The sequence below is a fragment of the Mercenaria mercenaria genome, chromosome 15, assembly GCF_021730395.1.
Source record: "Mercenaria mercenaria strain notata chromosome 15, MADL_Memer_1, whole genome shotgun sequence".
Taxonomy (NCBI): Eukaryota; Metazoa; Mollusca; class Bivalvia; order Venerida; family Veneridae; genus Mercenaria; species Mercenaria mercenaria.
In genome coordinates, this window is record NC_069375.1 from 37,238,387 (window position 1) to 37,263,619 (window position 25,233).

At 34.7% G+C, this 25,233-nt stretch overlaps 1 protein-coding gene across 1 annotated transcript; it reads right to left on the reverse strand.

The window, feature by feature from the left end:
- Positions 1-1,651: 1,651 nt before the first annotated feature.
- On the reverse strand, positions 1,652-24,226 carry LOC123551275 (monocarboxylate transporter 4-like). The gene is made up of 8 exons (XM_053525028.1): positions 24,165-24,226; positions 22,551-22,847; positions 21,542-21,658; positions 10,921-11,064; positions 9,221-9,485; positions 7,443-8,161; positions 6,884-7,110; positions 1,652-5,573 (listed from the first exon to the last, which is right to left on the reverse strand). Exons 1-7 carry the CDS (start codon positions 24,199-24,201, stop codon positions 6,947-6,949), a joined length of 1,743 nt encoding a protein of 580 aa, XP_053381003.1. The 5' UTR covers positions 24,202-24,226; the 3' UTR covers positions 1,652-5,573; positions 6,884-6,946.
- Positions 24,227-25,233: the final 1,007 nt, after the last annotated feature.

The following is a 25,233-nucleotide window of genomic DNA, read 5'->3' on the forward strand; positions in this document are numbered from 1 at the left end:
TTGTAGACTTTGATAGTAAATTAAGTAGTTTAAGTTTTCAAGTGAATAGCTTTGATAGTAACAGAAATATTTGACTTTATCAAACACTTTAACCAAAAATTCTAAGTCAAAAAGAGGCATAACTACATCAAAATTCAAATCAGAGATATGGGGTTGTTTCTCCTGTTGTAGAATTTGATAGTAAATATTAAGTAGTTTAAGTTTCAAGTGAATAGCTTTGATAGTAACAGAGATATTTGACTTTATCAAAAACTTTAACCAATGCTGATGCTAGGGTGAGTGCTAAAAGTCGAGCTAAAAAGCACACAAAATTGATCACAAAACCGTTCTTCCAAAAATCGAAACCTTAAACATTTTTTTGTTTTAGGTTCTTTGCCCACTTTATAAAGCAAAAATTAAACATAGAAATGCATTATACACTTAAAAACTGAATGTAAAAGTAATGTTTCAGTCCACAATGCTTTCAGTAGTTCATGGTATTTCAAATAAAAGCAATTCTCATCCATCAGAGGTTCATTCAACTTGGGAATCATAAGCGAGAATAATGAACCACTGAAGATAATTATTTGTTTTTATCATAAATTGATCTAATTAATGCTGAAACTAAATAGCTATGTATGTAATTTAAAGCACCCATTACAAAGACTTTTTATCGAGCATGCATAAGTCTATTACTGTATGTAGAACATCAGTTCAGATTGCGAACATTGTTGTGCTGATAAAAATGTTGTTTCATACTCACACATCATCAAACCAGTTATGCAAGTGCCCTAGAAATGGTTTTGAGTCGCAAATACAATTTTCTACCATTTCAAATGACAATTTTAATGTTGAGACTCCGTAATTCTTTATGTGAGATACTGTCACATATTATCTCTTATCATTGTGAGACTGTAACATTTGTGTGGAGTTTATAATTTCATTTGTTATTAGTTTGTTTGATTTTCCAAATTGCTAATAATAGCTGATATAACTATCTCACTTCAAACTCCCCTTTTTACTGATGAAAATCAATGCTTTTTTTACCTGTAATAATTGCTTTTTGTTTTGTTTTTGTTTTAGTTGGGTTTAACATTGAACCAACACAATCATAGGTCATATGGCAAGTTTCCAGCTTTGATGGTAGAGGAAGACCCCAGGTGCACCTCTGAGCATTATGTCATCGCGAGCGGACACCTGGGTAGAACCAAGACCTTCCGTGAGCCAGCTTGATAGCTTCCTCACATGAAGAGTCCAATTGCGTTGAACCCTCGAAGTGAGGCTCGGAACCACACCAGAAAGTGGCAAGTGATTTGAAGTCAGTGACTTTAACCACGTGGCTACGGAGGCCTCCATATAATAATTGAATCAACCATATCATCACATTTTATTGTTAAAATATTGTCTCTTTTTATTTTTGAGACTCAATTTACATCGGAACATATCTCTCCCAGAGTGGGTAGGATACATCCTATCTTAAGGTTGGTGACAAAGGGTGAAATGTTTGCTATATGATTATAGGTATCCATACAGTACTTCTTGAAATACTGGTACCACAGTTATGGTCCCATCAAAACTCTAACCAGTATAATGGACACAAGATGACAACACAAATTTGAGAAGGATAGCTTACCATATATTTTGTATGGTCCAGCTAAAAATGTACATGCTCGATGTTTCACAGTTTTATTCCAGCTAAGAAATCTCTTGTATATCATCTTAACAAACACAGTGTAATTTGATCACATATTGAACAAATTCATATGTAGATATTAAAACAGTAATATCAGTATCAGCACTATGATTAACAAGTCACACTTAATATACATCTGAAGATATGACATGGTAACAAAGTATTTCAAAAGTAATTTGTTACAGGTACCTTTTTGTTGCACACAAAAATTCTACTTTGAACCTTTAAGATACTGATCAAAATAAAAGATAACTGCAATATGGAAATTCTACATAGGTACTAGTATTTTTGACTTAAATAAAAATATTCTGACTTTAAACTTTAAACATATTTGTGCAATGTTAGTGCGAAACTAGTCCATCAAAATGTATAATAATAAAAACTGAGACATTTGTGTTCCAATAAATCTTAAGACAAAGAAAAAAACAAACTCTGATTAATATACTGGTACTGATGATAAACCCGGACAGATGATAAAGTCGACCACCTTGGAATTATTCGATTGCAATCAGTTATTTATAAAATTGAACACACCATCTAATAGCAACCACTTACAACACCAACTGGCATAAACAAAAACAAAATTGGTAAATATTCTGTATAAATAAATGACTTACATTTATCTGTATAACAAAATATTTATCCAAAATTACTGGGGAAGAGGGTGTTTTTTACGCATGCTCACTGTCAACACATCAAGGCCTGACATTTGGTCACTTTTCATTATTTGATCAGGAATGACTGTTGCAGCATTTTTGGGAAAGTTTCAATATAATGAGGAAAATTTTGTAAATGACAAAAGTGGTCGAATTTATCATCAGTCAACGTTCGTACAGTCACCATTTTACATACCCCTTTCAGGGCCTCACTTCATGTGAGTTTGCTTACTAAATATAAATTTGATTTATGTAATGTTTTCAGCAAATGTTAAGCTTTATTTTGATACCAACAACTGACAACAAATAAAAAAGTTACAGATAAAAAACCTCATTTTCTGTTCGGGTTTACCAGTATCTGATATTAATTACAAACAAGTAAATGCAAAAACAGTATATATTTCCTGAATAAGAACTTCTGACTGTAAATTTAAAATTTCTGACTGTAAATTTACATGTATATGTGTAATGATAGTGCAAAAATAGTCCATTAAAATGTAAGAAATAACAAAATCTGATATATCAGTGTCCTTTGTTTATTTCTTTTGTTGGGTTTAACACCCTATCAACACAATTATAGGTCATTTGGCATTACTTTAAAGCTTTCCAGTGGAAGAAATTCCCAGGTGCCCCTTCCTGCATTATTTCCTCACGGGCTGACACCTCGGCAGTACCACCAGCCTTTTCTAAGCCGGTTTATGGGTTCTTCACATGAAAATTCTATGCCCAAAGTGAGACTCAAACCAATATCGGCAAGAGACAAGTGATTTGAAATCAGCAACCTTTACAACCCATATATATCAGTGTTCTAAAAAGGCTAAAGACAAAAAATAAATCATTATTATTAATATATCCAATATAAATTTATGAATTTCAAACATAATTATGTAAATGCAAAGACAGTAATTGTGGCGCACCATGAGAAAACCAACATAGTGCATTCGCGACCAGCATGGATCCATACTGTTCGCTTTCAAACCCTATTGCAATTAGAGAAACCGTTAGCGAACAGCATGGATCCTGACCAGACTGCACAGATGCGCAGGCTGGTCTTGATCCATGCTCATTGCAAATGCACTGTGTTGGTTTTTTCATGGTGCAACTCATACTATTTTCTGTAAATGTAGATAAATGAAAGACAATGTAAACAGCATAACCATAACAGCACTACTGTAAAAGCACATTTTTTCACTGGGTCAAAATTTCACAAATTCGTAATTTTGATTATGTCCACGAGGTTTAATATTCGGAAAATTGTAAAAATGGTATCCTTCATTAATTTGAATTATACCAATTGTGAATATTTACACAAGGATTAGTTTTCGCGAGATGTAGGGCCTTGCAAATATAGCAAAAATTAAACCCTCACAAAAATTTCTGTTTTTACAGTATTCAGCTATGAACTTCACTAAAACGTTAAGAATACAATAACACATGAACACATTAAAATGAGGTTTACATAAACATATTTTAAATATGGCCAACATAAAAATGCTTACCTTCATAATTTAAAAGCAAAACTTGTAGTATATTAACAAGAAAATAACTAAGATGACTATTATCGGCAAACTACATGCAAGCACTAACATATAAATATTGAAAAAGCATAAACTAAAATTGATATTACATTCTGTAAAGTGAAGAAATCTACAAAAATATGTCTAGTCTATGACCCGCATGTACCCCGAGAAAATTTCAGATCTGAGAAACAGATGTCAGACACTGTTTATTAGTGTCTAGCAATTTTTCCTGTGGGAAATTAACAGTGTAAATATTGCTATCAAATTTTAAGTGGAGTGCCTCTCCCCACTCCAACCATTTCCACCTTCATGTCAATTTTAAATTGTATAAAATGGTAATATTATGTTTTCATAAAACTGTGTAGTTTTGTTACAAAATGTAGAATATGTGTGTGTGTGTTCGGGTTTAACGTCTTTTTCAACAATTTTTCAGTCATATAAACGACGGTGTCTACTTGTAGCAGTGAGCACAATGCCCAACTTTATAGTGCTGCCTCACTGGAATATCACGCCGTAGACACGTGGCATGATACCCCACCCAGTCACATTATACTGACAACTGGCTGACCAGTCCTAGCACTAGCCCCTTAATGCTGAGCGCCAAGCGAGGAAGCTGCTAGTACCATTTTTTACGTCTTTGGTATGACGCGGCCGGGGATCGGATGTAGAATACGACATAGTGAAGAATGTAAAAATGAAAAAATAAAACATGCTTGAAGAAAAACGCCTTTTTCTTTGGTTTAATTTTGTTTTAATTATACTATATCAAGGTTATTGAAATTTCATATACCCCCTCAGCCCTTAAACATAAGAAATGGCAGACACCTTATGTCAGGCTATTTATGACATTAATGTTGTTTTAAAAAAAAGGTTTCCTATTAGTGCGTAGTAAAAATACATACCGGTATTATCATTATACTTATGAGATCAATGAGATGTTAGCACCCTCACACACAACAATAAACTATGTAAATACAAATATGCTTAAGTGTAATTTTGTTAGTATCAATGATATGTAAAACAAAAATTGTTTCTGTCATGCAAACTTCACCAAGATCTTTCTTACATTTTATTACGACTAGGAAAAGACTAGGAATATTTTGGCAAGTCATTCCTACTTTCTTCAATCTTCTCTTGAAGAGCACAAATTTAAAATCTTATATATACCTGATGTCTCCCTTGAAAGCTGATGAGCACATTGTTCATTCTTGTTCAATGATTAGACATTGACATAAATGTATTTTACATACATCAATTTTGGATGTAGGTTAAGCTTGTAATATATACATATTTAACAATATATATAACAGTCTTACTAAAAGAAGTCTTGATGGTTAATTTTCAAACTTACTGCCATAGGTTTAAACGTCCCAAGGCCAACAGCTTAGAAAATTGACCATTACACCATTCAATAAGTGTTTTATTAAATGAAATCAGAAATTGATTTTTTAAAAATTGTTGACATTTTAGCCCAGTAAACATATGCTGAATATAAACCCGTCATATAACCCATACTACTGAATGGCAGTATATGCAGTCATGTAATAAATACAAATATCAGTCTTACAAAAAATTAAAATGCACAATATTTAACAATTCATTTTTTTTTTCAATTTCATTATAATTCAAACAAAAATATCATATGAGATACAGTGTGCTTACTGTCATGTATATCATTATGGCAGGTGTGCGCTATAAGAGATTTTAACATGTTCGTATACTTCATAAACAAGAGGACCATGATGGTCCTGAATCGCTCACCTATCCCCACATGACCCAGTTTTGAACTGAGTATGACGTTGTTATTTCTATTATTTGACATAGTGACCTAGTTTTTGAGCATATGTGACCTAGATATCATCAAGATAAAAAATTCCGACCAATTTTCATGAAGATCCATTGAAAAATATGACTTCTAGAGAGGTCACAAGGTTTTTCTATTATTTGACCTAATGACATAGTTTTTGAAGGCACGTGACCCACTTTTGAACTTGACCTAGATATCATCAAGGTGAACATTCTCACCAATTTTCATGAAGATCTCATGAAAACTATGGCCTCTAGAGAGGTCACAAGGTTTTTCTATTTTTAGACCTACTGACCTAGTTTTTGACCGCACATGACCCAGTTTCGAATTTGACCTAGATATCATCAAGGTGAACATCCTCACTAATTTTCATGAAGATCCATTGAAAAATATGGCTTCTAGGGAGGTCACAAGGTTTTTCTATTTTTAGACCTACTGACCTAGTTTTTGACCGCACCTGACCCAGTTTTGAATTTGACCTAGATATCATCAAGTTGAACACTCTCACCAATTTTCATGAAGACCCATTGAGAAATATGGCCTCTAGAGAGGTCACAAGGTTTTTCTATTTTTAGACCTACTGACCTAGTTTTTGACTGCACGTGACCCAGTTTCGAACTTGACCTAGATATCATCAAGATGAACATTCTAATCAATTTTCATGAAGATCTCTTGAAAAATATGGCCTCTAGAGAGGTCACAAGGTTTTTCTATTTTTAGACCTACTGACCTAGTTATTAACCGCACGTGACCCAGTTTCAAACTTGACCTAGATATCATCAAGGTGAACAATCTGACTAATTTTCATAAAGATCCCATGAAAAATATGGCCTCTAGAGAGGTCACAAGGTTTTTCTATTTTTAGACCTACTGACCTAGATTTTGACCGCATGTGACCCAGTTTCAAACTTGACCTAGATATCATCAAGGTGAACATTCTCACCAATTTTCATGACGATCCATTGAGAAATATGGCCTCTAGAGAGGTCACAAGGTTTTTCTATTTTTAGACCTACTGACCTAGTTTTTAACCCCACGTGACCCAGTTTCGAACTTGACCTAGATATCATCAAGATGAACATTCTGACCAACTTTCATAAAGATCCCATGAAAAATGTGACCTCTAGAGTGGTCACAAGCAAAAGTTTACGCACGCACGCACGCACGCACGGACGACGGACGCCACGCGATCACTAAAGCTCACCTTGTCACTTTGTGACAGGTGAGCTAAAAAATGTCAAGATCATTTGTAACTCAGGATTGTCTCCCTTTATTTAAGCATAAAAGACTGTTAGTATGTTCCATCATTTTCCTGCATTTGTAGTTTCTCTCTCTGTTTTTTCTGTTTATGAAGCCATACATTCCCAGCAGCCATAGTAATACCTCCTAGGACAATACCAATTGAACCAAAATAGAATGCCATGTCATATGTGCCCAGGAAGTCTTTAAACAGACCTGAAAATTGCAAACATATATCTTAACTGTGAAACCATTTATACCTGGGGAGACCTAATTTTTGTGAATGCCTCACAATCTGCAAAATTTTCTTTTTTATCCATTCACGACAAACTGTAATTCTGAAAGGACTGCCTTTCATAAAAGTGTCAGCTCATATCTTGACAATACACAAACTCTATTCACTGCTGGTTTTATTTAATATCTAATGATTACAAAATAACTTTCAGTTCCATACAGCAGTGCCAATTTAAACTGACACAACAAATGTACAACCTTTCTACAATTATATATAAAACAAAGAACTCTTGACTGGTAGGAAGTCAGCTTACCTCCCACAGTAGGGCCAACCAGTCCACTGAGACCTTGAAACATGAGAAGCAGTCCAAACGAGCTGGATAAATTCTCCACTCCTAGAATATCCACCACAACCACTGACTTCTGGGAAATGTATGTCCCTGATAGTACACCATAAAATCCACTGGTTAAAGCAAAATGCCAAAACTTTGACATAGATGGCATGACAAGGGACACAACTGCCACAAAGAACATAACACAATTATATATTATCAACCTATAGGGTTTCACACGTTTTAAATCTAGCACTGAGGACATTACTATCCTTGATATACCATCAAATATCCCTAATATAGAAATTAAATATGCACCTTCCAATCGATCCACTCCCCGTTCCTCTGCAAGGGCAGGTAAAAATACAAATGTCGAGTTGAACGAAATCGTAAACAAAAACAATTGTATACACAGTGCACTAAATGCAAAATTTCTAAAGAGAGATATATCTAAGAGAGGCTTTTTATTTTCCTTCTTGTCTTCAGCTTTATCTGATCCTTTTATAGCTAACTTCACTTGAGAAAATTTTCTTTGAAATAAAGAAGTTTTCTTGGATTCTATTTTCACGTTTGCAGTTAACTCCATAGATGAAGACATTTTTGCTGCTGACTGCGATGGCAATAGATTTTGTGTTCTTGTTGTCATGGTAACGGGAGTCAGTAGGTGTTCAGCTGGTTCCCCTCTAGTCATGTCTTTTTGCCTGTAAATCATTTTGCACAGTTACTTTGGTAACATTTTACTTGTGAGCAAAAGTCAAAAATAGTAATTTGCATTTTTAGCAAAACCAGCAGCTATGGTTAAGTAACAATTTCTATCTTAAACGTGGCCAATCACATTTGAGCAACATTTTAATAATAGGATTATTTACTTTATACTTATGCTAAAATAACACTATCTTGGTTGGGCAACCAGGATAGGAAAATCAAATTTTAAAAATTTATTTATTTATTTATTTTGTTGGGTTTAACGTCGCACCGACACAATTTTAGGTCATATGGCGACTTTCCAGCTTTAATGGTGGAGGAAGACCCCAGGTGCCCCTCCGTGCGCTATTTCATCACGAGCGGGCACCTGGGTAGAACCACCGACCTTCCGTAAGCCAGCTGGATGGCTTCCTCACGTGAAGAATTCTATGCCCCAAATGAGGTTTCGAACCCACATCGATGAGGGGCAAATGGTTTGAAGTCAACGACTCTAACCACTCGACCACGGAGGCCCCAAATTTTAAAAATACTTTAGATGAAAATCTGACGGGTGTTAAGAACTAGGTGAACACAAATAACTGTAAATGATCAGCTTTTGAACAAATTGATTAGTTGACCAAAATCTGATTAACCACCTCTAATTGCTCAACTGGCTGAGAAATGATACCAAAACAAGCAGCTTGAAATGCTATCCAGCATGCCAATAAGCTGTCTAGTGAATAAATTTTTTCATTATTCTATGCATAATAATTATGTTAATCAAAACCATTTTGTGGGAACTTTTTCTATACACAGAGCCATCTTTTAGAATTTTCATTGTTGTTTTTCTTGTAGAAATGAAGGTAAGCAAGGTTGGAACCAAACTAGAAATTGAGAAGGGAAGCCGATTCAAAGTCAGCAATCTAATCTACATTTTTTGCAAAGGCACCTTGATAACATTTCAATGTATAAATAATTCAGCTTAAATTTTAATGAAAATTTTCCATGTCATGAAATGAATATAATTATGTACAACAGAAAATTAAGACTGTCGTAAGACATCAAAATTTACGCACCTGTCATGTTCCATGAGTTTCCTGTGAAGATCTAACGGTCTGAAAAGAGCACCAGATATGAAGAAATTACTCATTACCGCTGACAGTATAATTAATGACCCCATAAACCCGTAATAGTTGAACAGTATCTCAATAACTGGTGGAAACAGGAAACTTCCAAAGCCAACACCAGAGGTAGAGAGACCCACCGCTATACCTCGCCTCTTGTTGAAGTAATAGCCAACAATGATCAAGCTTGGGGTGTAGGTAAAAGCTCTTCCCACTCCTGAAATGGTGTAGAAATGGTAGATTAAATTCAATGTGAAAAAAAATTATTTTCACTGGCATGTAATTTTGTGGTTAGAAATTTGTGGATTCCAGCTTTTGAAGGTGAAAAAAAAAAACAGGCATTTTATTTCATAGTTGGGATTAAATTTTATGGATTGATGCACCATGAAAATTAGTCACCCACTACAATTCATGATTTCACAGTTGTTGAACTTGAAATACAAAAATAACATATATATATTTAAGATGGACTACAGGTGTATTTTTATAAAAGCCTGCCATTTTTCAAGTAAAACTAAAACTTCTGGAAAAAAAAGTTGACAAAAAAATATCCAATCAACTTGATCGCCTGATGACTCCACTGAAAATCATTTCATCAGAATATGATGATAATATGCACAACTACGCTTCACATTAATCAATTGTGAGGTTTGGTGAAATTAAGCTTATTTGTATGCAGCAAGTAGTGTAAACACTGCAAAATATTACAAATCAAGGGCCAAAACTCACTGAAACAGAACATGCCAATGATATGTATAACAAGGCTTGGCACAGATAATTTCTGTAAGATTTGGTGGAGATCTGCCAAATGATGTAAGAGAAGTTGCCAAAATATAAAATTTGCCAAAGGGCCATAACTCCCCTGAAAATCACTGAACCAGAACATGCCAATAATATTCATAATAAGACTTGGCACTGATCACTCCAGTAAGGCTGGTTGGAAATCAGCCCTATTATGTACAAAAAGTGGCTTAAATAACATGACATGCACAATTAGGCTCGGCAATGATCATTTTTGTGAAGTCTAGTGTAATTCCTCTAGGTGGTATTGAAGCAGTTGCCATGTCAAGGTAAAACCACAACAAATCATGGGCCATAACTCCACTGAAACTGAAATTCATTTAACTGGAACATCCTGAAAATATGCAAAATGAGGCTTGACACTGATCACTCCTGCAAAGTTTGGTGAAAATCCATCCAATATTGTAAGAGAATTTGCCAAAACATCAAACATTTGATGAAACAAGGGCCATAACTCTGCTGAAAATCACTGAATCAGAAACTGCAGAAAATACACATAAAGAGGCTTAACACTGATCACTCCAGAGATGGTTTGATGAAAACCTGCCCAATAATGTAAGAGAAGTGGCCAAAACATCACAAAATTTGATAAATCGAGGGCCATAACTCATCTAACCAGAATATGCTGTAGACTGCACAACTAGGCTTGGCAATGATCACTCTTGTAAAGTTTGATGTAAATCTATCCAGTGGTGTTGGAGGAGTTGCATGACTAAACTTTGTGACAGACAGACAAACAGCCCGACAGCACCAAATTAATCTATCTCCCACACTACATGTGGAAGGCATTATACTCATCACTGTTCTATTCAGAAACTTTTAATAAGCAGTTTTTCAGTGCTCTAACTTACCACCAAGTACTCCATAGGTAAGATACAGGTACGGCAGATCAGGAACGAAGGCGGAGATCAGTACACCTAGTGATGCGATAGCTGCGCCTAGTATCACCACAACCCGACAAGAAAATCTGTTACATAGGGCACTAGCAAGTGGTCCTGAAATAATCAGTTCATCCATTTATTCTTCTCTCAATTTCTACATCTTTTACTTGTTTCAAAAACACAGAAGTTTTTTCTTCAATCAAAAGGTTTTAATTCATCATACTGTATAAAGAATAAATCTTTTGACCACAGAAGGCTAGGGGCAGAGCTCCTGCTTAAAGAGCCAATGGTCATGCATTTACTCACTAGCTCTATAGAGATATTTTAATTGTTCAAACAGGTTCTAACAAGTAACATTTTTCCTATATAACTTTAAAAACCAGAGAAGATTTTCAAAAGAAAAGATTCAACTGTGGCAAGCATTTTTTTCTGGGAGGGGGGGGGGGGGGGGGGGGGTGTAAATAAAGATTGCTTAAAGATTAATTAAAAGAATTATTCTGTAACATTATTTCAAAATATAAGACCAGTGGTTTAAGAGGAGATGGCGTTTGAAATTGTTTTCCCTTTTTTTAGCTCTGGCAGTCATGTTTTATGACAAATAGTAGCTCACTTCCTTGACACTCATTATTAAAAGGGGAACTGGCTTCTCTTCTCTCATACTCCTATGGCAATGGATACCAACAGAAATAAGAGTTTGAGAGAGAACAACAGATGTAGTAGATAATAAACTCTATAAAAAGATCCATTGCAAGCACAGAACGCAACCAAGCAAAATCAATATCAGAGTCTGTTCATAAGAGGCTACACCTCTCACACATCCCTAGCACTGGCTTAAGGAGGTACGAGCGAATTTTTTCTAACGTTAAGAATTTTTTCATATCCTGTGATATTGAAGAACATTAGTTTCTAAGACAAACAAGAGCAGAAAAATTTACATAGGTCACCGGACTCGTTTTAATTTTATAGGACATTTTCTTCACCCACTGCTTAAGCATTTCTGAAATTTTGTAAAATTAGAAAAATGGTGGTACTATATAAAACATATAATATCCTACTTAATCTTATAGGGATTTCAGGTCTTACAGGTTAATATGAATATATGGTGATGTCAGTATTATATAAGCATAAATGTCACTAACAAATCTCTTTAATTTTTACATGTTGACATAATTACCACACCCACATTATTTTCAATGGAAAAAACGTATTTAGATCTACAAAAAAATAATCTGACGTTAAGATTTTCAAAATATTTTGCAGCATTAAAGACACACAAAAATGCTTCAAAATGGAAAGAAAAAAAGTTGGGGTCACCGTGCATCTAAGAGATTTATTAAGAAAAAACTGCTAAAAAGTGGTGAATTTTGATATTTTTTGTTCTTTTTGTTTTAATTTATATTTTCTAGATAATATAAAGTGCTATCTTGACAACTTTTATTTTATTTATAGCTTAACATTATATATATCAGTCAGAAAAATATCAAAACCAAACCTGATCTACTTTAATAGATATTTGAAATTACCTACCCCTACCCCATTGTAAATCTTACGTTAATTTTAGGCAAATGCCAGCCAAAAATAAGGGTGAAAAACTTTTTTTCGCAAAAAGCATAATAAATTTGATTAAATGGTACATTTTTAGCCATATTTTAATTATTTAGCATTAATTTTTGGCAAAACTTTTGTTAGAAAGCAATATTCGAAGAAACATTTTTCAAAATGGCGGATATCCTGAAAAAAACGCTCGTACATCCTTAAGTGGAATTCTATTGTAGTAAAACTAATTGTACTCCATGATCCAAAAGGACCAGAAAATATGCAAAACTTTCACAGAATATTGAAAGTCAAAAAAACAGACCTAAACCTTTAAGTCACTGTCATCATGATACAGTTTAGGTTTGTTGCAACTTCTCCTTTTCCAACAACAGAGAAAGACCTCAGGTGCCCTTCTGAGGTAAGACAAGGGCAGGCAACAGTGTACACCACCACTTTTGTAAGTCAGCTGGACAGTAACAGTGATGGTTGACAATTTCGAAGTCATCCATCCTACCCATTCAGCAACAGAGGATCCTAAATAAAGTCTACAGACAACCTCATATCCTTTCGACTACCGCTATCGTACACCGACGCACTACCTCAGCCGCCAAATGCAGAATATCTTTTTGGGGTTCTCCATTACCACCACTGTTTTGCAGGCGGGCTACCGGAGACGATTAATACGTACCAGAAAAATGGGGGTGCTCATTTCCATAGCGCATAATGCAGTATTTGGGTAAAAATCATATTTTTTCGCAATTGAAAATAGAAGGAATTACCAAAAATATACTACATTTTTAGGCTGCGGTAATTTTTATGTAAAACGGTTGCTACACTATGGTACTTATGTCCATTGTATTTTTACTGGTATAACTACACTGTGGCATAACTTATAATTTCTTGTTTCCTGCAATAGTCTACTACTGTATTTATATGCATGTAAAACATTTATTTAAACCGTCACTGCATCACTGTGGCAGTACATCCTATTTTATGTAAATATGTATTAATACGCTGCGGCACTGTCTTGAGTTTCGTAGTACTGCATTAAACTGCTGTGGTATTCGGTGGAATAGAAAATGCCTACTGGATAAGTTTTGATTACTAGTATAATCCTATCGCAGGGCAACTTTCTCAGTACTGTAAAAGTGCACCTAATTTCATATAATGTGTATAAATACACTATGGCACTGCCTTAAAATTTCTCACAAAAGTCTACTGAATTCCTGAGTAATGGGACGGGTAAAACTACACTGCTGTACTGCATTGAAATTCATTCTTCCTGCTGCAAACGTCTACTGTGGTACTTATTTGCAGAGTAAACATACAGTTAATGGTATTTATTAAAGAGAGGCTTTAAATTATTCGTGTCAGCAGATGCCGTTTCTGAGTATCTTTGGAATTTTCATGTTTATATTAGAGGAAAAAAGAAGTAGGACTAAGGAGGAGGTTGTTGAACATCTCGTTGAGCCAGTGTATCAACGAAACCATATAATGTTTCTAGACACATTCAACACATCAATCCCTTTGGCACAGGCGTTTCATGCCAGCTCAACCCGTCTTTTTGGGTCTTTCAATATAGAGCGGAAATTTTGGCCATATGATTTGAAACAACAGAAATCAGTCGGAAAGAAAGATGACCCGGTTAGGACATTGAACAGAGAACAACATATGACATGTCAAACCAAAGATGAAAAGATGATAGCTACAGTATGGAAGGATTCAAGGCATGTAGACTACAACTTGAATATATGTTTCAATCCCGTTCCTATAAGAACAGGAGACAGTCCTCAAAAAGCAAGTAAATCCTGAAGGAAAATGGAAAAAGCGGTATACCCATGTCCACCTCCTATTGTTGAATTCAACAAGTATATGGGGGTGTGGATAGGTACGATCACCTCCGAAGTAGCTACACCATACAAAGACCAAGCGTTAGGTGGTGGACCTATTTCCTATGGTTTGCTGCGGTCATAGCCCTGATGAATAGCTACAAAACCATAAGGTCAAGGGTTAAGCACCAAAAAATTCCAGATGAGGCCTGTAATATCTAAATCAAATGAAAGAAATATCCTATAAATATATAATATGAAAATGCGTATTGTTATAACATTATTTTAAACAAGAGATCACAGAGTGATCTTGGCGCCCACCAATGTGCCATTTTTGAGTGTTCCAAATTTCAAGACATACTGACTAGCTCAAGGTCAAATTTCATTTCCGTACACAACACTGTGCATGTGGTACAAATTCGAAAGCTGTAGCTTGAGAAATGTGAAAGCGGGTCACTAGGTCAATGTCAAGGTCAAAGTTTGTTTCGGTACACAATCCTATGCATGTGGTCTAAATTTGAAGCCTGCAGCTACAGAAATGTGAAAGTAGGTCACTAGGTCAATCTTAAGGTCAAAGTTCATTTCGGTACACAAAACTATGCAAGTGGTCCAAATTTGAAGGCTGTAGCTTGAAAAATGTAAAAGTAGGTCACTAGGTCAAAATCAAGGTCAAATTCTATTTTGGAATACAAAACTATGCACAAGGTCCAAATTTGAAGCCTGTACCTTCAAAAATGTGAAAGTAGGTCACTAGGTCAATGTAAAGGTTAAAGTTCATTTTGGTACACAAAACTATGCATGTGGTCCAAATTTGAAGGCTATAGCTTGAGAAATGTAAAAGTAGGTCACTAGGTCATAATCAAGGTCAAATTCTATTTCGGAATACAAAACTATGCATGTGGTCTAAATTTGAAGCCTGTACCTTAAAAATGTGAAAGTAGGTCACTAGGTCAATGTAAAGGTCAAAGTTCATTTCGGTACACAAAACTATGCAAGTGGTCCAACTTTGAAGGCTGTAGCTTGAGAAATGTAAAAGTAGGTCACTAGGTCAAAATCATGGTCAAATTTTATTTCGGAATACAAAACTATGCATGTGGTCCAAATTTGAAGCCTGTACCTTAAAAATGTGAAAGTAGGTCACTAGGTCAAAGTAAAGGTCAAAGTTCATTTCGGTACACAAAACTATGCAAGTGGTCCAACTTTGAAGGCTGTAGCTTGAGAAATGTAAAAGTAGGTCACTAGGTCAAAATCATGGTCAAATTTTATTTCGGTACACAAAACTATGCATGTGGTCCAAATTTAAAGGCTGTAGCTTGAGAAATGTGAAAGTAGGTCACTAGGTCAAAATCAATGTCAAATTTCATTTTGAAACACGGAACTATGCATATGGTCCAAATTTGACGCCTGTACCTTCAAAAATGTGAAAGTAGGTCACTAGGTCAAAATCAAGGTCAAAGTTTTTTCCAGTGCAAAAAACTATGCATGTGGTCCAAATTTGAAGGCTGTAGCTACAGAAATGTGAAAGTGGGTCACTAGGTCAAAATCAAGGTCAACTCATGTCAAGGTTCATCTTGCCACTCAAAAATATACATGTGGTCCAAATTTGAAGGCTGTAGCTACAGAAATGTGAAAGTAGGTCACTAGGTCATAATCAAGGTCAACTCATGTCAAGGTTCATCTTGCCACTCAAAAATATACATGTGGTCCAAATTTGAATGTTGTAGTTATTGACAAGAACATTTTAAAAGCTTTTCCCTATATAAGTCTATATGAACCATGTGACCCCCGGGGCGGGGCCATTTTGACCCTAGGGCAATAATTTGAACAAACTTGGTAGAGAACCACTAGATAATGCTACATTACAAGTATCAAAGCCTTAGGCTTTGTGGTTTGGACAAGAAGATTTTCAAAGTTTTTCCTTATGTAAGTCTATGTAAACCATATGACCCCCAGGGCGGGGCCATATTTGACCCTAGGGGTATAATATGAACAATCTTAGTTGAAGACCACTAGATGATGTCACATACAAAATATCAAAGCCTAGGCCCTGTGGTTTTGGACAAGGGGTTATTCAAAGTTTTTCCCTATATAAGTCATTATAAACTATGTGACCCCCAGGGCGGGGCCATATTTGACCCAGAGAAATAATTTGAATCATCTTGGTAGAGGACCACTAGATGATGCTTCAAACCAAATATCAAAGCCCTAGGCTCTGTGGTTTTGGATAAGAAGGTTTTCAAAGTTTTTCCCTATATAAATCTATGTAAAATATAGAAATAAACAAAGGGCCATAACTCACTCATAAATTGTTGAACCAGTCTGATTTTCAGGGGGACACAACTAGGGTACCAATACATCATTCTGACAAAGTTTGGTCAAAATCCCCCCAGTAGTTTCTGAGGAGATGCGATAACGAGAAATTGTTAACGGACGGACTGACGGAATGACGGACGGACGGACCACGGACGCAGAGTGATTTTAATAGCCCACCATCTGATGATGGTGTGCTAATAAAAATTGAATCATTTACATCAGGTTGCTGAACAGCTGATTGGAGGTTACCGTTCAAGATTTAGGAAACCAAAACAAACGCATTAACTGATAGTTTGCAGACTCGCATGAAATTATCTCAATATCAGGGGGAACAAGGGCTTTTCGGTTTTGCAGTATGAAGAAGCTAAAGACCACCGGTGGTCATCAACGTCATCGTTTGGTTGTAAGCAGCGTAAAGTCAATTTGCCTTCTTATTATAAAGTTACATTGATCTTATGAGTAGTTTTAATGATTTATGGTGTTATTGAGTCCTTGCTATGTTAAGTGAACGTTATTTCTTATACTCAATTTATAAATCAATATATATAAACTGGGTCTGAGTCATTGCTGATAACATAACAAGTCGCTCAAATCCAAAAATATACTCAAATTATCCCTCCAGATCCAATTTCTCGAAACATTCTTAAAAGCATATCATAAGAGGGTGAGTCTGTTATTGCATTAAACATTCGACTGCTCAAAACGTTAATATTCTTAGTACAGGATTAAAGGTTTCGAGATATCCAGCCCTGACGTACAAAAGCTAGTTCCAGGTAAGTTGTGCATAACTGTAGTTGAAAATCAAAATGTCTTGCTTACATAAAATATTTGTCATCTAATTTCAGTGTTTATCCCCGTGATCTTTTGATTAATACTTTCAGGGAATGCTTTCTTCCGTATCTTGATGTTGCATTCAGAACTGGGATGGCTCAGGACAAGTCCACACATTTGGAAACGCCCGTAAAACTTATGGCAATGAAAGCGAGATTGGAAATTCGAGAAAATTGTTCAGGCAACAGAAAACGGCGTCTGGAAAAATTAGGAACTAACCTACTGTGTCTAAAATTAAGTGCATGAAGTATTTAAGTATTCTTTTATTATTTTAGTATATATTACCATTGTAAATCACTAAATGTTATAATTTGATACGTTTTATTATTGCTCATTATTACTACATTTTAAAAAGAAATCCCTTCCTTCAATTTAGCTACATGACCGTTGCAAAAATCACCCAGGAAGGTACATGTTAAAAAATGAAACACCCCGTAAGGGCCATCAAAATCATCTGGGAAATCGACAAAAAAGAAATGACTGTCTGACTAGCTGACATTAAGCTAAAACCGGAGAAAGAAACAGAACGTCATCGAACGTCATTACTACGTAACTTTGATTTCATTTAAATGATATGGTATAAAAATAATAATCGGACATATTAAATATATACACATATAAATTAAATGATTAAACACTACTACCGATGATGTTTATCAGACTGAATTTTGAACATTTTGTCTTTCTATTCCTCATTAACAATGCCAATTACCCTAAACCCCCTTTGCCTTCTAATATCTTGTTTAAGATTATATTCAGAAAATACATGTATATATAGATTGACGGTTATTGTCGTAAGATGTTGACAAAATTGTTTTATTCTAACTCAGTTTAAACGGACTACAGTAAAAATTCAACCAAAATGTTACCTTTTGCGATGATTTGTAAGTAATGCAAGATCCACGTCCGTTATACCTTTTATAACTTGCTTCGTTTAGTGGTAATTCTTGTTACTTTCTTTCATATGTTTTTGTTTGCTTTTAATGTTTTACTTTTAGTCTCCTACCGGTTTTCCCCGGATCGGTCTATGTATGACTGTCTATCATGAAATTTAGTCAAAATTACGTTGTTCAGGTTATGTAGCATTTGATATATGATTTTCCTTACTCATACCCGTTCATAGGGAATTGACTGTACTGTAGTGATTTTATTATGTTCTGTTATAAGGTTGTTTGTATACAAAGAAAATGTTTTTTGTTGCATTTTACTTTTAGTCTCCTACCAGTTATGTCAGCGGATCGGACCATAAGATTGACTATCATGAAAATGTGTCAAATATACATTATTCAGGTTTATTCAAATTGATACATATCATTTGGTTTTCTTTTTTTGTGGTGTATCTGATGCAAGTGCCAAAACAAAACTCAAAAAGGTCCATTAACAATTCTTGGTAAAACTTATAATAGTAGCTAGTAGTATCTTTTTCTTAGATTGTTGTGCCTTATTGACTTTCAAACAGATTTTCAAATAACTAAATTTATACTAAAATATTATTATGTAAATTAGAGCGTGTCCCAGTCGCGAGCTGTATTTCTTTGATACTTTTCTTTAAAGTCACAATTTAAGTATCAATTATCTACTTATATAATGAAGAATTGTAAGATCTCATTTCACCGTAAACACTTTCATGTACCGGTACGGTTTTGGAAACAGTTGATACTAATACTTCTAGGACTTAAAATTTTAATGATTTTGAGCTTTTATTTAGAAAATTTTATTGTTTCTTTTCGGACTTAGAAAAGAACATCTGATTATATTATGCTCTGGTTTCATTGAAATTAATATGAGATATTACCGGCTTTTGACAAAAGAAACATAAAATAAATTAAAAATGTATTCCTTTGTTCTGTTTTAATGGAATAATTTATGGGGCTTTCCAGTAATTAGGCTCCATTCTAGAGTTAAAGATTTTATACTGCCTGGTGCCCGTAGCTCGGTGGTTAGAACGTCTTCCTCATAATCGGGAGATTGAGTGTTAGACGATGTCGCCAGACCATATTGCAAATGTATAAAATTACTATGCTTTAATATTTAAAGTATTTCCGTCTACACATAGTGTCGATAGGGTAGATTTAATTACCAAAACCTGGCAATGACGATTTTACATCTTGAAACAAATTGCCAATTTGCCACAAAAACCAGAGTATATAAATGATTAGTTTGTTTTTGTTCGGATTTACGGCCATTTTCAACATTATTCAGGCAGTTCACCTAACCTTCGTTCCTGGGAAAGACCAGTGCTAGACGCCAATGTCCGTAAGCAACTGCCTGCTTTCTCACATAAAAAATCATCTGGGAAATCGACAAAAAAGAAATGACTGTCTGACTAGCTGACATTAAGCTAAAACCGGAGAAAGAAACAGAACGTCATCGAACGTCATTACTACGTAACTTTGATTTCATTTAAATGATATGGTATAAAATCAAGATTTTTTTAAATACCGTAGCAGGGCGCGCTCAAACCTACGACCCTCCATCAGTGAGAGGTTTCAGAGATTACAAGTGCACGAATGTATCTCCTACACCACAGACCCTGACTATAAATGAATATAATGAGCATGCAAAGTCTTATGTGGAGTACTGAATACTGTACCGTTTATAAAGCATTCCAGAGTCTCTATGCATCACATGTATAATGCATAATGCATAGAGCTCAAAGTCAAAATTACCAGTGTGTACTTTTAAATAATTTAAATGCATTGTTAAATAAAGTTTGAGCTTAAAAGTTGAAAAGTACAATACTTCCATAGTGAATAAATGTACACACGTCTAATATGCAACTGGAAGAAGCGATGTGTGCATATATATTACCGTTGCGTCGTAAAAACGGTAAAGCGTTCTTTAGAGAATTACCACAATGTATATATGTATGTTCCATGTGCAATAACAATTTAACATATTACTGCCATAGTGTATAAATGTACACTATTTCAGTCTAAAAAAATTGTATGTACTAAATAGCGATTGCACATCACAATCGATTACCACAGTGCACATTTGTATTTTACTGGAAAAAGTTCAGAATTACCATAGTCCCACAGTGAAATTAATTGAAGAAAAGTCTACAAAACGCATCAGTGGCAGATCTGTGGTTTTCAGACTCCTAGAATGCTGAAGCCGCATAATGCAGACGTAGCAAAATAGCTTTAAATACCGTAGGGTAGAAATGAGTAATTAATTAAGTTTTAAAAACTGAGTTTGATAATTACCGCGACCAGCAACCTTCAGAATTTACTGGTATTTTTGGAGAGTAATGATCTCTTAATTGCCTGAAAATGAATGTCTTATCAACAGTTTGCGATAACAATGATTTTAGAACATCATTGTGCACGAGACGATTGATATTGTTTTTAAATTTAGTGGACACCTGTGATTTGTTGCGTAATAACATTTAGTATGTCATATGAATGACTTAACTTATTAGTTTAACTGATTTCATACCGTTTTGTTAATAATACATAGAAAGGTTACACCTCAGATGAAATTCTACAAAACATAAAAAGCATTCAAAGTCCACCCAATTTTAAAGAAAAACGAAAAATTTCCGGTAGTCCTACGCTGTACGATAATATGGACCCCCATTTTGATGGTACGTTTTAGGCATCTATGGTAGTCAGTCGGTGTATGATAGCGGTAATAGCGACCCCTGTTTTTATGGTACGCATTAGTCTGCTACGGTAGCCGAAAGGATATCAAACAAGAGCACTGCCTATGGCTGCCGTCGCTCATCTGCAAGTGCTGGACAGTATGTAAGAAAAAAAGTTACAGTTCAGAATTTCTAAGTATAAAAAGAGCCATAATTCTGATAAAATGTAGGTTAGATAGAGTTATGGGTCTTGACCTGCATAGTCACCTAATGATGATAAACAAGTGTGCAAAGTTTCAAAGCTGTAGCCTGCCCTTATGGTTTTTGAGAAAAGGTGGACCTAAACAAAAAGTTTAACCAACGCCGATGCTGACACGGACGATCAAGTGATGACAATACCTCGTAGGCTTTTTAAAAAAGCCTGGCTAAAAAGTCAGTAGACAGCAGAATATCTGTTTCTTGTTGGCATGCAATCATCTTGACATATAAAAATTACCCATAGCAAGTCTGAGAGTGGAGAAGACAGACAGTACCCAGGATGTTGCAGTTGCACTGTGACCATATTTTGACAGCAGCTGAAGATACATAACTCCATTGGAACGTTCAAACCCACCTGCAAAAAAAGTGTTACGTACACTGTCAAGCCAGCAAGTGATACATTCTGGCTGCTTAAGACTGGTGAATGTTAAGACCAGCTGAAATAAGAACAGATACCGGTAGACAACTTGGGAAGCATACTGACTGACTGACTGCTATAAAAGGGATGTGGCTGCTAAATACAGGTGATTGCTAATGATGGTTCAACTCCATTTTATATAACTTTAATTTGAACCGTATATTGTCAGATCAGTAAAGGCAATATATCTATTAAATCTGTATGTTGATATGTCCATTAAATGAAGGTTTTATTATTATTATCTTTAATATTTTTAAGTGCTGCTGAACATTCTAAAATACGAATATTATAGATATAGTAATGTTATTAATTTTAGTCAGATTATTTATCAATAACATGAGCTGTCACTAAAGGTGACAAATGCCCCCGCAGCGCCTTGACCTTTGACCTGGTGACCTAGACCTTTGACCTGGTGACCCCAAAGTCCATAAAGGTCGTGTACTCAATAAGTACTATCAGCATGTGAAGTTTGAGGTTCCTGGGTGCAGTGGTTCGCGAGTAAAGTGCCTTCATGCAAAAGTTAACGTTAATTATTGTGACGAATGAATGAACGAACGAACTAACGAACAGACAGGCAGCTGAAAACTAATACGCCTCCCTTCGGGGGCATAAAAATGTTCAATCAAACACAGCTCAAAGTAGATGCTAAAATAATGCTATATATCTTGGTTGAGCAACCAAGATAGGAAAATCAAATTTTAGAAATATTTCCAGTGAAAATCAAAATGTATGAAGAACTCAATGAGCACAAATAAGTGTAAATGAGCAGTAGTTAAAGTTTGGAACAAATCCATAGGCTGCATGACCAAAATCTGATAGTAAGATTTACCCATAATTACATGAACCAAACATGATCCAACAACTATGAACCATCCCCAGCCTCCATCTGGTGCTTTCTGTACTTCCTGCTCAACAACGATTGACTCATCCTTCTCTGAGGTTTGCTCACATGGCTTATCTCTTGCCTGCTGATTGGCTGATATAATATCATGTGCCAAAGTTGTATCATCATTAACGAATTGCTGACTAGAAGAGAGATCCTGTGATGCCGCAGCACCATCATCAGCATTGTTCAAGACAGAATTTTGTTCAACCATTTTTGCAGATACTTTCCAAGATTTCTTTACTATAAATCAGAATAATAATATAATCTCTTTTCAAAAACATTCAGCTTTTTAAATTTCTATCAAATACTTCTCATTCACTGACGTTTTTTACATATATCTGATACACTGATTTAGTCTATAGGGGATAGCTTTATTTTACGTCCATTCTACAGATAGAGGAGCAACTCCAATTTAAACATGCATGTCAACACAGTTCAACTTGTTATACTTTTTGGTATTATCATTATTTTGCTTTCAAAATGAAGTAGGCATGTTTTATAGAGTCTAAAATCGCACTGAAATGTCCACTAGAGATAACTAATTTTTGAAATCAGACATTTACACAAAAAATGTAACACATGCACATGAGATCAAAAATCTATGTCGGCAATCTAGGGTTAAATTAAATTGCATGGTACTGAAATTTAAATATCTGGACAATTACTAAACTGTTATGCTCAAATGATTAGTTAATGATATATATCTTGAACAAAACGTCACCTTTTTCAATATGTGTCAATCGTTTGTATATTGACCATGTACATTTTGTGTCGGCAATTTTGACAACAGATACGTTACAACATCTATTCACCTCATTTTATGATAATTGATATTTGTGTAAATTAAATTAGTTTTTCCATACAATTTGATTTATTTTATCAATCATAATATATAAATAACTTCATTTCTTATTAAACTATAAAGAGTATTTAGTCTGGACAGGTAAATAACCGACACAAATATTGTTATATGTTATATTAAAATAGTTTTTTTGAATGAAAATTCACAGTGTAACGTATCTGTCGCTGATATACAGCCATCTTTGCAAAATCAACGAAATAACGAAAAATTGTCGATAGTCAACTAAAATATTTAATTTGTGTACTCCAAAGGCATGAAACAACTAAATAAAATAAAATCTGAAAGTGATTATATTTGGGAACATCAGATGTGGGGACATTTTTACTGTCCAAGTTGCTCCTCTATCTGTAGAATGGACGTTTACATTTGATGACATATGAAAAATAACACAACAAGCAAATATTTAAAATGTATGTCAGAATGTTTGTTTGCATGCCAGTAAAAGAATGATATGAAAATTTATACAATAATTCAAGTCTAAATGCAAAATTTATCAACCTATCCCCTATACCCTAAAATCCGCTATACCCTAAAGCACTGTATCACTACATCCGCCCCTGCATGTCCTAAATAATCACCTTGAAGTTATTAAACTTTACATCAACTTAATACATGGTAAACGCTTAATTTAGATAAAATGTTTTTTGAGTGTATTCGAACTAAATTACCAAATGCCGAAGTAATGACACATTAACCTGAAAGAATACGACTTTTATAAATATTTTCTCTCATTTCATGTTTTTCATCTGAGAACAGAGTCTGCTCCCCTAAACATCTACACTAGATGCTGTTCCGCCGTCCCATGACAGGTATTATTCCCGGAAATCACAGGGGTCTTTCTTATTACACTTTTGTTTGTAAATGCTAAGTCACTTGATTTTTTTTGTTGTCTTTGTTTTTGGTCTCTCTGAATATGGTACTGCATGTATAGATGTCTCTATATTTTAAGGTTTTTGGATTGCGACTAGTGTTCTGTGATGATCCACAGGACTTTGGTGCAATTATCATCTAATCATTCCATTTAATATTTCTTATTTCTCCCCTTTTTGGGACTTGTGGATGAAGCAAACTGCTGGAGTTGTACTTCCAACTATTTTTATACCAATGTAAGTCCAGTTACATATAATCGTAGTTATATGTATTGCTCAATCTTGTGTAATTTAATTGTGTAACATGTATGCATACACCCCGGTTAGGGTTCATGTTCTTCTGAATAAACTTGAAACTTGCACCTTGGAATGGTCACATATAATTTATTAAATGTTTCCAGGGAAATTATATAGACCTTCCTGTTCAAACCTAGCACTAGCCCAAAAGAATTGAAACCATACCCTATAAGGCTATGCATAATAAGATAATAAGTCAGGTTGTAACGAGATTTTAAAGTTTTTGACTCATTTATGCTGTATCTAAGCGAATCCATTAAGTAGTTCATTTATCAATCGCATTTGGTTTCTAATATATACATGTACAGTTTTACCTGTTGAATTATAAATCAAATTTGCATAATTCTTTCGGCAAACTATTTATGCAAATGAGTTTGCGGCGACTTTGCAGCAAACAATTATGCAAATTTGTTTGCCGCAAATTTGCAGCAAACTTTTGGCGCTAATGTAACAGACCTTTTGTTTTTGAAGAACAAAGGATATATTTTCAAGAAAAGTAAGAAAGGTCTATTAAATTAGCAAAATATCATTTGCTAATAACGATTTATCTTTTCTAAATAATTATAAAGAAAAAATACAACTGCACGAGATCATTATG